The sequence below is a fragment of the Gymnoscopelus braueri genome, assembly GCF_963280865.1.
Source record: "Gymnoscopelus braueri genome assembly, chromosome: 1".
Lineage (NCBI taxonomy): Eukaryota > Metazoa > Chordata > Actinopteri > Myctophiformes > Myctophidae > Gymnoscopelus > Gymnoscopelus braueri.
In genome coordinates, this window is record NC_137603.1 from 40,635,338 (window position 1) to 40,653,138 (window position 17,801).

Below are 17,801 nucleotides of genomic sequence, written 5' to 3' on the forward strand. Positions count from 1 at the left end.
AGAACATCAAGCAACGTTTGGGTGGTGCACACCCAAACAATGTGAGAGAAAATAACACAAATGCACAGCAATCATCCATGAAATTCAATACAATATTTTACTCCATTACAAATCAAAAGGTTGACATGTGACAGTAAATAGCATGGAACATAAACAGATACGTTTCTCTGTAATCAGTGCAAAGCTTTTTCTGCCTTTCTGACCAAGAGTAAACGGTTGGCAGTAGTAACCATAAAACAAACAAACAAAACACAAAATCAATATGGGAATCAGGCTATTCAAAAGTGCAACATCTATCAAAGTCATGAAATTCATATTACATAAGGCAAAAGGTTCATGGCATCATACAATTGTAAAGCAAAGCAGCCAATCACATTTTATGTACAAGTGATTATCAAAATATTGCTTTTTTCTGTAAAGTAAAAATATAATCAATTGAACCTGTTGATTGACTATTCAACTTCATAGAAAAAAACTTGCCATTGTGGCGTTCTGGCAAAAGTCCTTTTGAAATTAATACTTTATATAAGAGGACGTGTGTGTTGTGGTGAGTGGTTATTGGTTGAGAAAATCTTCCCATTTGCTGGTCCAGAGGAGGGGAAAGCCCATAGTTCTGCTTGTCCAAACACACAGAGAAGAAGCAATTTCATTGGTCCTCGTCACTATCCCTGCTGTCACTCATCTTCTGCACCTCCAATTCCTCTGCACTTATCATGGCAGGGTTGATGGCGGCATACCTTGTTCCATGGAACTGACGTAAATGTATCTGAGAATACAGAATACACAAAATAAGGAATCTGGTTACATGATCATTAATCACATTAACTCTGACATCCCTATTTTGGGTACATTTAACAGTCCCCCCCCCCCCTTTAGTTTAAAAAAAAAGATTGCGAAGATATCCAATCTACAAGCTCACAACGTGTGTGAGCTTGCAGATCGGCCAGTGGTGTTTTTAGAGGTACTCAATCACCCTAAATTTCAATTTTCTACTACTTTGACAGTATGGCTGCAAGTTTGAAGTTGTTGGTCATTAGGAAATGTTTCTTTCATTTTTATTCTGTTTTGAACAGTTTTACAAGGTTTTTGTAACACAAACGTGGTCAGCCGGCCTGCTTAAATATATTTCCATCTGTAGTTTTGTATTGATACTCAAAATAAAAAGCCCCTTTCATCTTCTCTCCCTGGTGTCTGGAATGGATAAGTTCATAATAACCATGAACATTTCCCATCAGTGCAGTTTTGTTTAGAGACACTTTCACTTTCTAACGGTGCAGCAGGGGCTCAGGACGTACTGTATGTAATAATGTTGTAATGTATTCATTATCATACAGTGGCTTAGGGGATGAGCCCCCCCAAAAGGTCTGACCATAGAATCGCCCCTGACATTGGATATTTGTTGTACAATGAAATATGTAGGGCTTAAATGCCTAAGCTGACGTACAAGTAAATGTAGACTGCTAAAGTATTTCAGAGCTGGCATATAAGGTCACATTTCAAATGACTTTTAACAGGCTTGCTTCCTCTTTTCACTATAATTTTTTTACCACCTTCCTCTTTTTTTACCAAACAGAGCATGTTATCTCCCTCCTTACTTGTATGTAGAGATTGACCTCCGCACTCCTACACAGATAGGGGAAGTTTCCACCTGTTTTGAGATGAGCTCGTCTGGCATTTGGATACAGCTTATACATTTCCTCCTTGGCCTCAAGTGAGAGTGCACTCTGATCAAACACCTTTAGTGAGACATAAAACACAAATAATGCTTCTGGCAGACATTTGTATCAAAGCATTTAGAATCTTTGTCAGAAAAGGCTCTGCTCTGAGGATGCTCCACATTTAATCTGATCGGCATGCAAGTACAAGACGCACAATTGATATATTAGACAGACAGACGGATACATAGATTTAAAAAAATCATAGCTCAAACCGGACATAATAACCTGCACAACATCTGTGTAGGAATAATACCAGAATTCAAGTTAACGCAGCAGTGGCTTGAATGATAAGCAGATTGAGAGCTGTGATCTAAAAAAGACCACAGCATTCATTTTGTTTGAATGCAATTGGTGAATGAGAGTCAACTGGGCCTTCAGTTCCCTGTTATTCTTTGTCAATTTTATTTTTGAAAAGTGCAATTTTAATAAAAGGTTACTATCTCACAGGGGTAAAAGTACTCAAGTCCTTCACAGTGCCTCTGGCATGGCCAGGCTCTCCAACTACACAATTGACCATGTTTTGTGTCCTTGTTGCTGCACTAGCGACTCCTACAGGTTAGTCAGGGCGCAGGGAGTGGAACTAAGAGAGATGGCGTGTTCTTCCGCATGCATTGTGCTCTACCAGTTAAAGGTCTGTCAGGAGAAAATAAGTGGCTGGCTGGTCACTCCTGTGTATTGAAAGAGGCATGCAGTTGTCTACACCCTCCCCTGGTCAATAGTGGCGGTTAGCAGGGACGAGGACCGCGTTATGTCGTCCATTGGGGGAATTAGCAGAACCACAACATTGTGGAGAGAAAAATACAAAGATCAAGGTTACTATAATTATTAGACTTACGTCAATAATGGTCACAGCAACATCCTTTATCTTGTGTGGCTCTACGTAGGAATTCTGACAGTTGAGAGACAGCCGGGAGGCCAGCTCACTTTGGTTCAGACTCTCCAGCTACAGCAGACAAGGGGAAACACCCATAAAAGGAGACAAGAGCTTTGTCACTCAATGAACAGGAGAATGAGTGAGTTAGGTTCATCTTTTCATGTGCCTGCATGTGAGCACAGCACAGTACCTTTATTTACTGTACTTGGGGACAGTGAGGTAATTTATAATCTAAGTCAAATCAGACCCCATTATCACCAAGCCTCTAACTACAATGCTGCAAATAGCAAGGCCAAACACCCGATTCTCTTATCAATCCCATTCATTATCTGACTGCAAGGGTAATTCAGGCCAAATCCAGTTTGCAAGCCTTAAAGCCCAAATGGTAGAGGTTTGCATTGTGCAGTTACCATGTCATAATGCAACTAGTCTAATTGGTGACTTGCTCCGTTGCACCATTGATTAGAAGTTGATAATCCAAAAACAGTCTCCTCCTTGACTTACATTCTTTTAGCACATAAACAAATGCAAACAAAGCTGATTCTGCCTATACTGTTTGTGCAAAAAGATGCTAGGCACACCAGATCCTTATAGTGGTGCTGGCTCACGGCAGAAAAATCTAAAGGTAAATTGTCAGAAGACAAAAAGTGGCCGCACTGTACTGTTTAACATCACAAAAGCCAGTATGGAATAGTTTTTTTAAGAAAACTTAATGTTGATTTAGCTATCTATATTAGGAAGAAGACCCAGACTGGATCCGCAGATCAGGATCTTCAAATAATAACATCCAACAGGAATTTGACATAAATTTAAAAAATGCTATATGTTTTTTTTGTGTTGAATTATCAATTTCTAATCTATAGCACAATGGAGCAAGATATCTCACCAATTAGACTAGTTACATCATGACAAGGTAACTAGACAAATTCACACAAACCTCTACCAAATGCGCTTTAATAGATAACATCATCTAAGATTTGATCTTTTATTTTTTATGTTTTTTCCAAATGTTTTTCAAAATGTACTAGCTTGATTGAAGTAAATCAGGGAATTGTCCAGAAGACATGTTGAAGCACATGTTGAAGCTCTCTGATAATTTTCATATAAACAAACACATTTTAGCCACCACTAACAATAAATGGAAGTCATAGTGATAGGCTTGAAGGATGGGCACATTATTCAAAATGAACACCACTCTTGAGTTAGAATTTATCCCATAACACTTACCCTGTCAACCATGAAGTCAATTGCATCTGCCATTTTAGGGTCTACAGGTCCTTTAGCAAAGTTCCCCAGGACGATTTTCTTTAGCATGAAGGCAGGCATAATCCAAAAACTAAGGAAGTAGTGCATGATAAAGAAAATGCTGTGGTTTAGTCACAAATCAAACATGAAGGAAGACCATTAAGGTATTAATTGATGGCATCACTGACATGTATTAAAAGCAATGTAATAGACTGATAAATAAATACCTGTTTGCTGTCCAGGTCTGGTTGAAGATGGAGGTATCACTGAAGGAGTTGCACAGTATCAATGAGTGAACCCTTGGGGACTTGTGTGTGCACTCTGCGAACTTCTGGGCCAAGAATCCACCCAAGGAGGCACCGAACAGATGAACCTTTTCAGAAAAGAAATGAGCCACAAATAATACATTCTTACAACTGGTTTTAGAGTCAAAGGAAGGTATTAGACCAGGCAGAAACAAATTGGTTGTTATTCTTAATAACATGTAGGCTTACCTTATCCAGCTGCAAGTGATCAAGAAGCTTCCGGAAGCCATCGCAGAACTCCAAGAGGTCCCAATATATAGGGTACTGCAACTAAGACAGCGGAGAAAGATAACATTTGATCAATAAATTGCTTTGCATTAAGTACGCAGGGATATGGCTACTTTAATGTAGGTCTAGAATATGGCTACTTTAACACATTGATTGCCTAGATCGCATATATGCGTTGTTTCAAATCCATCACTTTATTGCCTAGATCGCATACATGCGTTCTTAATTTTTGGGGGGGAAATTCCACAAGGGGCGACCTAACACAGCTTTGGAATGATCAATCGTGTCTCAGAGAAGAAAAATGTGGATGTGACGTCATTCCCCCCAAAAAATCTGAAAAACAGCTGTAACTCAGTTTCTTTTTTTTCCATTGAAAACCACCCGTTTTCAGCGGACCAAAGCTCCAAAATGGCGGATCGCGGTTGGAAACTTGTCGTTCCCACGGATACACAGATCCTTCCGCCTACTCACAGGAACTTTTTCCGTTTTTTTTTTTACACATGTCGGTTCCACGGCGTTTCAAATATCATCGGATTGAGGTAATTATACGCCGGCACGGGGATAGAAAACTATGTTTAATATCTTGGCAATCAATGTGTTAATGTAGGTCTAGAATTAAGTATGTATTGGTTTGCTTAAAAAAGATCTGCAACAAAAATTAAAAAACAGACAAAATGTATGCTTTCTGTTCACAGTAAAATGCATGCATTTATTTCTTATTTCACTGTACTAAAGATTTGGATATAGTTGCGTAATATTCTCTGTGCAACAACTGTCTTTCTGCATGATGTCCATCGACCATTGCTATAGTACTTCCTTATTTACAGAAACCCCCTTTTCAACCAATGTTTACCTCGCTTGACAGAATCCGAAATAACTAAAAGTTTTCTTCAAATCTCTGCTACTGATAGTAATACTTTGGAAGAACTGTTTAGGTTACCTTCAACGTTGCCTGGTAACATAGAACCACCCTGAGAACTCTTACGGTCACCGGTCACATGACTTAAAGCTACCCTATGTAACTTTCCTCTTCTACCCCGGATTTGAACCGGGTTTCCTGTGCAAGTCCTGGAATGTTTACCATTGAACTAATACGAGCCTGTCTGCTTGCTCAGGGGATAAATTGAATCTTGACCATCAGGTCAAATTTTTTGTCAGATCCTGTGTCTAGGTGAGAAATGACCTTTGAAACTATCTGAATGTCTCAATAGAAGAGCAGGGAGACACAATACAACCACCCCAATTGTATAAGTTATATTGTATTAACATACTCTACCATACACAACATTTTATTTTACAAAAAAATGTTTTAAAGTTGGCGTGCCACAGGCCTATTTCTTCTTAGATACTGATTGTGGCACTGTATATTTAAGACTTTAAAGGACAAAATGTAATCTCATTCAATATGTATACTGTATATATCTATATATATTATTTAATTAAATATGAATTTAGACTACTTTTTATCCACATGAACCCTAGCATCCCTATTCTGGAGTGAACATTTGAGCTACAAGCTCACAACGTGTCGCGTTGCTTCTAGATCAGCCATTTTCAGCGTAGAGATTTGGTGTATATTGTAGAGGGAATTGATTGGTTGACCAATCAATCTGTACTTCCTCATGAACATTGACCATTGCTATATGCAGTTTCACTCAATTTATCAAATTTAAGCTGTTTAAGAACTCTCACTCGATTAAGACTAAAGAGTAAAGGCAGCTACATGCTCCAAATGAATCCATCCACCCACCAAACTCACTTATCCACCTAAAGTTCCTTATTGATAAGACACCATCATACTCCTTTGATGTTCGGTTAGGGTTGATCCCGCCCCCCCTCTGGTTCCGAACCCGCCATTGGAGGGGTGGGTGGAGAGAACAAGCTACTGTGCTGAGGTGAACACCTCACTGCTTATCACTGCTGCTCAGTGAGGTCATGTTATAGTAATCAGGATTAATTTGGAGCATGTGGCTGCATTAACTCATGAGAGTAGTGCCAGAGCCATAAAGAGAGTTATGACACTAGCGTTGACTCCCATTGTAAGAATGGAATGCGGAAGTGCTCTGTCTATGTCAATGAGATAGTTCCAATGTTTGGAACTATAGCCCATAGAGGCCCGCTTTGCGGCGAGATCAAAGCGTGACGTTACTCTCTCTTCTACACTCTGAGTAGTGCCAGGGTTAATTGATTGGTAAGTGTTTCCAATACTGTGCTCCCCACACAGCACATACACACGTTAGCCAGTGCCAGAGAGAGAGAGAGCTGGATCAACAGAGCAAAGTTATAAAGGACTTTGATTTAAACACATGGTAAGCAGCAGAGCAGACCCAGCAAGTCTGGGCTATTGCTCATGTACAGAACATTAGCTTTAATTAAAAATAGTCTCATCAATTGTTGGCAAGAATCCACAGTAGCACACAGCCAGCATCATGCATTTTTCTCCTTTTTGTGTTGGTCAATTTAACATGGGCCATTGGCATATACAGGGACTGACATTTTCCAAATTTATGTTGTTTATTTTAGCATTTGTTATCTGTGGTTGCAAACTAAGTCTACACATAGTTTGGGTGCGCACATGCCCGTGTATGAATTAGTTAGGATATATTAATTTGCTAGATATCATCATCTCCCTCTCAAAGTAAATAAGACTTTTCTCATTTTGTACCAGAAGTTATTTTCCATGAACTCACCGAAATGACTCTGTAACCCCAGCCTGTTAGAGCCAGCACCTGCTGGAAAAACACCTCAGCCGTTCCACTGACTGGTGGGAGGAAGATGATGGGACACCTTATGCTCTTCGGCCCCGCGTCGTATAAGGACCACACCTTGCTGTCATCATCATCAACTATTATCTATGATGACAGACAAAACAGAAGGGCATATCATGTGTGTTGAACAAAGCATGCATGTTTCTGAAGCAGGAGGAGGATGAGATAAATTCACTTGACTGGACTTGATTTTTTCTTCAAGTCAGATTCCCAGTATTAATAGTTTCAAGATCCCAAGCAGTTTTAAATGTTATGTTATGTGGATTAATGGTAACCGCCATAGATGTATTTGGTTTACGCAAGCAACAAGGACAGATGACAAATTGCCTCACCCTTTACTTTCCAGCAATGGTGGAGCAACAATTACCAAACGATTTAAATGAATTAAATTTTGATGTGATTACCTTATTACTCCCATGGATGGGATAAATTCAGTTTTGAGCTTCATATCTCTGATGGCTGTTGGATGGTGATGATGAGCACTTGGGGGGAATACAAGAACACTCGCCCCAAAACACACTCGCACCAGGTCAAATCCGCCGACCTCGGAACGGTCGCCACCAGGTATAACTAATCTTAACCTCAGTAAAACTATGCCTAAACCTAACCTTATCCCTAATCTTAACCTCAGTAAAACTACCGTATGCCTAAACCTAGCCTTATTCCTAACCTTAACCTCAGTATAACAAATATAAGAATACAAGAACCGCTGGGGGCGAGCAGTCCGCGAAATAAATGGGGGCGAGTGTGTTTTGGGGAGAGTCTTCCAGTTACCTTTGGGGGAAACAATTAGGGGCAGTTTTGCCATGTCTGCTTATTATAAGCGACTTTTGGTTTGTTTTTCTGTAAAGTTCCTTGTAAATATCTGTAGTTGCGTTCCTTTAGCTTGTTTTTTAAGTGTAGTTGCTTATTTTGGGCTAGCTTCCTAATGTCGTTTAAACGAGTGGTTCTCAAACACTTTCAAGTCAAGGACCCTCAAATTAATATGCATTTGTCCACGGATGCCCCCATCTTAAAATATTTTATGCCATGCAAGAATATTCCAAATTTTTCTTCAAGATTTTTTTTAAAAATAGCAGATCTACACGCGCTGCGACGCGTTGTGAGCTATTTTCAAATAGCCGATGTAGTTGCTTCTTTTGGGCTCGTTTCTCTCAGTGACACCTCGACACTAGACTGGGCTGGGAGGTGAACCGGTAACCTTCCGATTAGCAGATGGACCCCCTCCCAAACACTCCATGTTTGATATGGTGTTGTGAGGCCATGTCCTTATTAATCTGCCACAAATAATCTCTCCTCTTATTAAAATCTGTCACACACTTTATTTGAAACAAAATTCAGCTAGTCTCAACAAATTGTGTGTTGAATTATGTAAACTATCCCAAATTCAAACAAAAAATAATTTCATCATGTAATAATAATTTTAGCCAGCCAGGGTGACATGTTGGCTCCAGCACACAATAGTTACATAAGAAGATTAAATACTTACTTTTTTCAGGGGCACCGTACTTCTGAACCAGTTGTAGTCAGGAGATACTTTTATCTCCTCCATTTCTAGAGCACACACAAAAAAACAACAGTGAGATTTTTTTCAAAACGACAAAGTTAAAGTAACATTAGCTGATGATGCTATAGCCTTAGATCAAGAGCATTTACTAATTACATTTACTAAGTACAAGTACTACTTAAGTACAATTTAGAGGTATTTTTTACCTCACTGGAGTATTTCCAATTGTCAGTACTTTTACTTCTACTCCACTGCATCTCAGAGGCAAATACTGTAATTTTTACTCCACCACAATTTTTTGAAAACTTTAGTTATAAATTACTGCAGATTATGATTATTACTACAAAACATACATTAACCACTTCGGCCATTTGAAAATAGCTGATCTCACAATGCGTCGCGATGCGACCCATTGTGAGCTTATTTGTAGATCTGCTATTTTCAAAAGAGTGGTATACATTTGAAAATGTGTGAAATGGGACATTCTGCATAATGAATAATTTCTACTTTTGGTAAATAAGCTGTGAAACAAATGTGTGACGCAAGCTTCTTGGATCTGGCAGCGTCAGGTTAACTTTAAATATGTTTTGATAACAATACTTTTGTAATTTTACTCAAGTAAATGTTTAACTCCGGACTTATACTTGTAACAGAGTATTTCTACATTGCAGTATTGATACTTTTACTTAAAGGTAGGGTAAGTGATTTGCTTTGGTTAAAATAAGTGTTAAATAGCTCTATATTCTGATAGTACTCATTGCTATAGAGTGTTTGTTCAGTATTAGGAGTCTCCTTGTCTCTCCACCTCTTTATTAAACAGAAAATGCATTTTCGTTTCAGTTTCATTTCCAATTTTATCCAACCAGGACAGAGAACTCAATCAGGATACAGATTAAACAAGTGAAATTGGAAGTGGTGACACTAAGAAATGAGCTGACAAAATTGGAACTGGAACACTATACAAATGAAGCTTAAAAATGGGTACTTTCTCCTGATTGGCTGAGATTTTGACACCTACCGAAAAATGTATTTTCTGTTTATTAAAGAGCTGGAGAGACGGGGAGACTCCTGTTACTGAACAAACACTCTATAGCAATGATTACTATCAGAATATAGTGCTTTAACCTTTTAACAAAATACTTTTTGTTTTAACCAACAAATATCACTTACCCTACCTTTAAGTCAAAATGCGAGTACTTTTTCCACCACTGCATGTATTTGACATTTGCATGTACACTCCAAACATGTACAAATTGAAAATAAGGTGCTTACCCCCACGCCCCAAATGTTAACTCTCACTACGGGGTACTAGTTTAATGTAATAATCCATATCTTTCAATAAAGAAGTGTTTTAATGCCGTCTGTGGCCGAACGCCATTTTTTCACCCTCGTTTACTTCCTGTTTACATTGAGTGTAATTCCGGGTTTCACCAGATGGGCGCGTCACTACCACCCATTGGGAACTTCCGACAGAATCGGCCACAGACGGCATTAAAACACTTCTTTATTGAAAGATATGGATTATTACATTAAACTACTACCCCGTAGCGAGAGTTAACATTTGGGGCGTGGGGGTAAGCACCTTTATTTTCAATTTGTACATGTTTGGAGTGTCTACGGGGTATAGTACTGAAAGTCCCCGTGTCCATCAACTCTCGTAGATTGAAAACGTCAGAATCATAAATACGTCTATAGTCTACAGCTAGACTCGATCAAATACATCCATGATAGTCTTGATCCAATGCTAGTGATGCTCCATAAACACACTGATCCCTTGCCTATCCCCCAATAGCTGTGTGTTTGTTATTGTTTCCGATGTGTTATGATCGTCTAAATGGTGCTAACGCTGCCTGGCTAAACACACTGAGGCTAACTGTGTTGGATTGTGTATTTTGGGGCCAAACCCACACGTGACTATAATACAAAATCGACCTGTACACCATTTTAGTTGAGACGTTTGAAAGTACACGAAATGGTATAAAGTGCAAATTGTAGCTGAATTGCGAAGCACATTTACCGTTTATTCCTTCTGGTTGTCATTCAGAGTATCCAACGATCACTTCTATCCATTAATGTGTATCATTTCTACTTCTGCTGATCATATGACTTGAGTTTTCAATAGACTTCCGCAAAAAAATACGCACAAGGTACTTTGTAATACCTTGCGTACGCTAACGACAGACAGTCAGTGTTGCCAGATCTTGCGAGAGAAACAAGCAACCAGCTCTAGGAAAACAAGCCCATAAGAAGGGACTAGGCACTAGGCTACATGAGCCCTTTGGAAAATATCCGATCTACAAGCTCTCTTGTAGATCGGATATTTTCCAAAGAAATCTTTAAGAATCTTGAATCTCCTTACAGACCGGATCTGGCGCAGCGCTCAGGTCCTGGACCTGGTGAGACGAAGGATGAGCCCGGCCAGGAGAGAACCCACAGTAGCCTGGGACCAGACGAATCTGCGAGTGCAAAAAAAAATTGCACTCTGGGATTTGGGTCTGGCACCGCTCCATAGAGAATCCATTTCCTGCTCCAGAAGACGTGGGTAACCAATCAGGGCCCAGTATTCGAATATGGGAGACTGTAATTGGTAGTTGGTTTGTAGGTCCAACCAATTGCGTTGAGAGTCATTGTTTTGATCCCGCCCCCTTGGAAAAAAAACTTCCTCATAGAAGCACCAGACTCATATCCACGCAGTGATATAGTCTGTCTACGCCAGGCTAAACCCACAGAGCCTAGTCCCTCCACGTGCCAGAGCCTCCCCGAGTCCCGGCAGAGTACTTCCGGAGAAGCGGACTGAGTGGCCCTGTCTTTCCCTATAGGACTGACCGTGGTTAGCTACTGGGACGTAAGCCAGGGCTTGATCAACCCTGGCTGGGTCACCTGGGCGAGGGTGTATGTTGTATGTTGCGAGACCCGAAACACCCGATGACCCCAGGCTACAACACTGATGATACGTCCCAGTTGCATCCATGTGATGTTTTTCTTTATTAGTTATTCTATTTATAGTGGCTCATAGGAATAGACTATGTGACAACCAGGAATAGTTTGGTGACCACAGGAGAGACTGTTGACAGCCGGAATGTAGACGGCATCCCGGGAGCAGTATGGGTTAGCGCCCCAGGCTGTGTCTTCCGTGAGGAAGAAGCCCAACAAACCCACGGTGAGGCCTTTAGGAGGGCCATTCAAGCAATCCGCAAGTGGAGTCTGCAGTACCACCACGGCCCAAGGAACCATCACGCCAGAAGGAAATGTTTGGATCGGGGCGGTGCACCGGATCTGGCGCAGCGCAGCGCTCAGGTCCTGGACCTGGTGAGACGAAGGAGGAGCCCGGCCAGGAGACAACCCACAGAGCCTAGTCCCTCCACGTGCCAGAGCCTCCCCGGGTCCCGGCAGAGTACTTCCGGAGAAGCGGACCCTGTCTTTCCCTATAGGACTGACCGTGGGTAGCTACTGGGATGTAAGTCGGGGCTTGATCAACCCTGGCTGGGTCACCTGGGCGAGGGTGTATGTTGTATGTTGCGAGACCCGAAACACCCGATGACCCCAGGCTACAACACTGATGATACATCCCAGTTGCATCCATGTGATGTTTTTCTTTATTAGAAGACTTGAAAATGTTGAATAGTTTCGAAACATTTTAACGGCGGTCTGCGGACAAATACATATTAATTTGGGGGTCAGAATGAAAATGGTTGAGAACCACTGGTTTAAACAACATTTAGGAAACAAGCCCCAAATAAGTAACTACACTTTAGACACAAGCCCAAAAAATCGCAACCCGTAACTACCTATTTTTAAAGAAAAAAAATAAGGAGCACAAAGTCGCTTATAAAAAGCCGACATGGCAACACTGGCGGCGAATCCTTAGAGTAATCCTTACAGGGCAAAATATTACCCTTTAGCAAACATTCCTCCTCTTCTTCCTGCCAGTATTTTTAGTGTGCTGACCTAGTAAACATATTTCTGGCACAATACTGCCCTCTCTGGGTTACAGATGGAATCGACATGCTTTATGACCTCGTCCTAGATGCGTTGTTTCCCAAACAGTGGGTCTGTCGGGACCGCCGGACCGGGTCCCATATGTAGGTCACGGACTCATTTTTAATAACCCAAAATGCACAATGTTTTCACAAGTTAAAAACATAAAATGATGTTCTTTCAAAAAGGGGGAAAATACTTTTAAGAAGTAGTGAAAATAGCAGATCTACAAGCTCACAACTCGTGATGCGACGTGTAGATCTGCTTTCACTAGTTTGGGTCCCGGGGGGCTTTTTGTAGCCTGGTAAACACCCCCTCCCTCCGGAAATCTCATGCATTGCATTGCATTTGGTTTCAGGAAGGAGGGTCTGGGATTGCTCACAGAGTAAAGCTGCCCGAACCGCTGCGCATACGAACCAATCAGCGGCTGCTAGGGGCGGGATCATCCAATCACCTGCCTAGTAGCTTGAAAAAATGAAACTCCGTCTGTCATCGATTCTGCGCCCGGAGTCTCAGATGCAAGTACGCTGTGAAACAAAATGTGTGTCGCAAGCTTCTTCCATTTGACGGAGTGAGGTTAGGCTTTTTGGGTCTCGAGCTAAAATTTGGGAACCACTGTCCTAGATCATAAAGCATGTCGATTCTCAGGTGTTAAACCTGCAGATTATAAATGTTCTGTCAGGGTACATTTTCCTATATGTCACGTAATTAAATCTGTATAAAACGATTATTAAAGTTGTTAGAAAACACTATCAAACAATTTCTAATCTGGGTAAATTTGCCAGTATTGCAGGGAAATTAAATTGAGCTTCACTGTTGATTGATTGATTGAATACTTTATTAACAGTTTGCAAAACACAGAGGTACAGTTTCATACAAAAGGATGCTATAGACTAGGCAGGATTTCAGAAAATGTGCTTATTTAAAGTGCTGAAGGCAAATCGTGTTAATTTATGACACACATGTTTTTTAGGGGTATTAAGGTGTGCTGAATCCAAATCTGCTGTGTGTCAAGCTAAAAAATGGCCGCTAAGCCCTCAAAATGGACCATTTAAAGATGGCGGCCGCCACTATGCTGTAATATATTACAAAGCATCTTTTTGACTAAACAAGGTAGAAACTTGATTTTTCTTTTTTTTTAATTAAGGTTTTCATATATGGGGAATCCAATTAAATATTTTGATTTGAAATCAAGTGTGAGGAAACTGCTTAAAACTCATATATTGTGAAAATTGTCATTTATTGGTGAATATTGTTACAACCAACTTTATCCACTCCAAAGAGAAACAACTGTACACACACACACACACACACACACACACACACACACACACACACACACACACACACACACACACACACACACACACACACACACACACACACACACACACACACACAGGTTTGGTGGTGTGATGGCAGCTGACTGCTTCACACAATCACCTGAAGAATGTCCTGCAGCACAGAAAGCACATGCTGCTGGCCTTCATCGTATCTAGGACATCTCACAAACCTATGCCATCCTGGACATTTTACAACCAACAGGCAAGCACAGTTAACCCTGAGAAAACTACAGTTGGGTACCTACCTACTGTATCAGGCTCCTGCATCTTAACTCGATACACTGAACACAGTCTTAAAGCGAGTGATCCATGTTGCCAAAGCAATGGAACAGCAGCATGTTGTTCTGACTGTGGATGAGGCACTGTATCCAAAATTGATGGAGCTGAAGTTGTCAGTAGAGGAATACAAGGAGGTGCTTATACCTTGCCTCGGAGGCCTTCATATTGCCATGAACTTTCTTGGTATAATAGGACGACCCATGGCTGATTCTGGCCTGGGTGAGCTATGGGTAGGGTGTGATCTCTTGGGAGCTAATGCTGCACAACATGTCATGGAAGGAAAGGGGTATGCACGTGCCATTAGGGCGCACAAAATTACTCTACAGGCTCTTTGGCAAGTATTACTCCCACGGCTCTATACTTATCTGGATGAGATTGATGTTACACTGAGAGCCGAACTGTCAGATGTCTGTACATCCATAGATGCCGACCACATTGCCCAGATGATCGACAAACTGAATAGCAACAGATTTCAGCAGCCCTTGAAAGATTTTGTTGCAGCTCTTGTAGTTGATGACCCAAATGCTGAGTTCTGGTGGAACTATATGACTATGGTCAGCATCCTACTCTGCTTCACAAGAGCACAACGTGATGGATTATGGGATCTCCACCTATATGCATTCAAACGTATGCTGCCATTCTTCTTCAGGTATGATCATGTTAACTATGCCAGATGGGGTACTGTATACCTGGCTGAGATGTCAGTTCTTCCACCAGAGGTCCTCCTTGAGTTCCAGGAAGGCAACTTTGTGGTAAAACGCACTGATCGACACTTCAATCAGGTATCAGCGGACCAAAGTACAGAATGGCTAAATGCTACAGGAAAGAAGAGTGGAGGCTTAGTAGGTATTACCAGAATAGCGTCTGCACTGAGTAGATGGACATTGTCATATAATCTGAGGACAGACATAGTTTCTCAGACAACAGCTTTACTAGGAATGACATCAGGCAATGAAGATGATGAGTACACACACAATGAGTGCACAAAAAAAAGAATGGAGAAAGACGACTCTGATGAAGGCAGAATAGTTGTGTCATTGAAGGTGTGTTTCAAGATGGTGGAGACACATTGAAAAACATGATCAACAAGGATGTAGTCACATCTGAGATTCAGGAATCTCTGCTTAATGCAGAAGAACTTGGACAAGCACAAATGAAAGTCTTTGTCGAGAAACGTCTATGTGAGCCTCCAGATAGTGACCAGCACCTGGTTCTGAAATCACCTATTCGAAAGAATAAGGCCAAGACATTTGCCTCTTTATATGAAGTTGAGCAACTTTCCAAGGGCAAGCAAAACCCTATCAAAGTGGATAGGAACATTCTACAAAGGCTCATTACAGCTTACAGAGCAGGGCGCCAGGTAAACCTTGAAAACATCCTTACACATGAACTCATGACCATCCCACTATCTTTGGCGACAACTAATGGTAGTCTACATTCCACAAACAAATCTGTGCTAGTAAACATACTGACAGAACAAGTCCAAACCCCTGCAAAAGTTACACTTGATGATTCCAGCTGCCTGCCTGCTCATTGATGGCCAAGCACTCGTGATGGCACTAGGAAAGCAACCTGGCATTAGAACATTTGGTGAATATGCCAACATGTTTTCTGGAGCTGTTTTTAAAATGGGAGAAAACTGCCAGAGGATTGATGTAGTCTTTGACAGGTATCAAGAGCTAACGATAAAAGCAGGCACAAGGATTAAACGCAAGCAGCGCCACCGACCAATACGTCGTAAAATAGAGAACGAGTCCGTTCCTCTTCCACCAGACTGGTCTAGCTTCATGGCACTTGAGGAAAATAAAGCAGACCTTGCTCTATTGCTTTCAAACCATCTGATTAAACACAGCCCAAATAATCTAACCATCATTGTATCAGGGGGGTTTGCCGAAGTGACCACTGTCAAGTCATCGGATCCAGATCTTGAAGTCTCTTCTCTAAGTGCTGACCACGAGGAAGCTGACACACGACTGATTTTGCATTGCATCCATGCTCAAATGGAAACACTAGTTGTGTCAGTACGAGATACAGATGTGCTTCTTCTGGCACACTATGACAGAATTAAATGTAAAGTGTAATTGCAAGAAACTTGGCAACACCTGCCAGAACACTGAGGATGACTGGGACTAAGTCCATGTGTCTGCTGCCTGCAAATACAAGTCAGAAACACAAATTAAGGCAATTATACATCTTAAAGCAATTATTCATTAACAACCCCAAAAAAAGGAAAAGAAAAAAACATTATTCATTACCAAAGAGGCCAATTTTCACAATATAAATTATATAAAAGTGGTTCCTTCACAATTGATCTTATATCAGAATATTTCATTGTATTCCCCATATATGTAAACATAAAAAAAGCACATTTCAGCCTATTTTCTACCTTGTTTAATCAAACATAGTGTTTTATTATGTTTCAGCATAGTGGTGTCCGCCATCTTTAAATGGTCCATTTTGAGGGCTTAGCGGCCATTTTTGAGCTTGACACACAGCAGATTTGGATTCAGCACACCTTAATACCCCTAAAAAACATGTGTGTCATAAATTAACACGATTTGCCTTCGGGGTTAAGATTTTTGGAAAACTGACCTAGTCTACTAAAAGAAACCCAAGAAAGCCTATGGCTTGTTTCTATTGGGGTCCTGTGTATTACTATCTGTGTTAGCAAGTAGCAACACAAAGTGACTTTTGGGACTGCAGCTTATCACATGACAATTAACCTGTTTTGCAATGTGTTGGTATTCATGCGTTTTCGATTAGTTCTCAAACAACGTAGAAAATGTTCACTAGTAGCCCTGAAACATGATTGTGTCATACCATGAGAGTCATGGAACCGATTGTTCCTGGTTTTTTATTTTTTGACATTTACAACTCTCATGTACATAAACGTTCAGATTTCAAATATAAAGTGCTTACCCCCGAGCCACGGATGTTACAAGTTGAGCCGGACCACGATAAGTACCCGTATCTCCCGTATTGTTCAATAAAAAGCATTGTAATCCGATTGGCCATTTTTTTAATTATTTTTATAATTTTTTTGTAATGTATCAGAGTGCAACACACCTCCCAACCAGCAGTGTCGCATGGTTGAAAGCGTCGGAGAAAATTCGGAGAAATGGCCGGCGATCGGATTAAAACGCTTTTTATTGAACAATACGGAATATACAGGTACTTAGACCATTGCCGGCTCAACTTATTACATCCGCGGCACTTTATATTTGAAATCTGAACGTTTATGTAGATGTGAGAGTTTTTTTTTACATGAGTTGTAAATGTAAAAAAATCGATAATCAGGAACAAACGGTTCCATGGCGCTTGTGACGGACGAGCGTCATGTGAACCATGGCTAGTTCACTAGAGACCACAAAAAAAATGTTGTTTATGTGCGTGTATCTAAACAGCTATTCTCGTCGTTAGAGTCGCGCGCCGAAAATAGCAGATCTACAAGCTCACGACGCCTTGTAGCGCGTCGCGTAGTGAACTTGTACGTCTGTTATACGCGCAACTATCAGGCCTTTTAAAGTCTCCCTACAGTTCTCCGTTGAGGACAAAC

General features: G+C 40.9%; 1 protein-coding gene across 1 annotated transcript; it reads right to left on the reverse strand.

Moving 5' to 3' along the window:
* Nucleotides 1–78: 78 nt before the first annotated feature.
* On the reverse strand, nt 79–10,776 carry spg21 (SPG21 abhydrolase domain containing, maspardin). The gene is made up of 9 exons (XM_080431334.1): nt 10,663–10,776; nt 8,628–8,692; nt 7,061–7,222; nt 4,332–4,412; nt 4,065–4,210; nt 3,820–3,928; nt 2,554–2,661; nt 1,596–1,736; nt 79–766 (listed from the first exon to the last, which is right to left on the reverse strand). Exons 2-9 carry the CDS (start codon nt 8,688–8,690, stop codon nt 647–649), a joined length of 930 nt encoding a protein of 309 aa, XP_080287460.1. The 5' UTR covers nt 8,691–8,692; nt 10,663–10,776; the 3' UTR covers nt 79–646.
* Between the last annotated feature and the right edge of the window lie 7,025 nt (nt 10,777–17,801).

Bases quoted from the DNA above. Each gene is read 5' to 3' on its own strand.
- spg21 (XM_080431334.1), bottom strand. From the start codon at position 8,690: ATGGAGGAGATAAAAGTATCTCCTGACTACAACTGGTTCAGAAGTACG. The intron at 7,223-8,627 runs GTAAGTATTTAA...CTGTCATCATAG, and splicing joins GTACGGTGCCCCTGAAAAAA to ATAATAGTTGATGATGATGA. The intron at 3,929-4,064 runs GTATTTATTTAT...CTACTTCCTTAG, and splicing joins CAGACCTGGACAGCAAACAG to TTTTTGGATTATGCCTGCCT.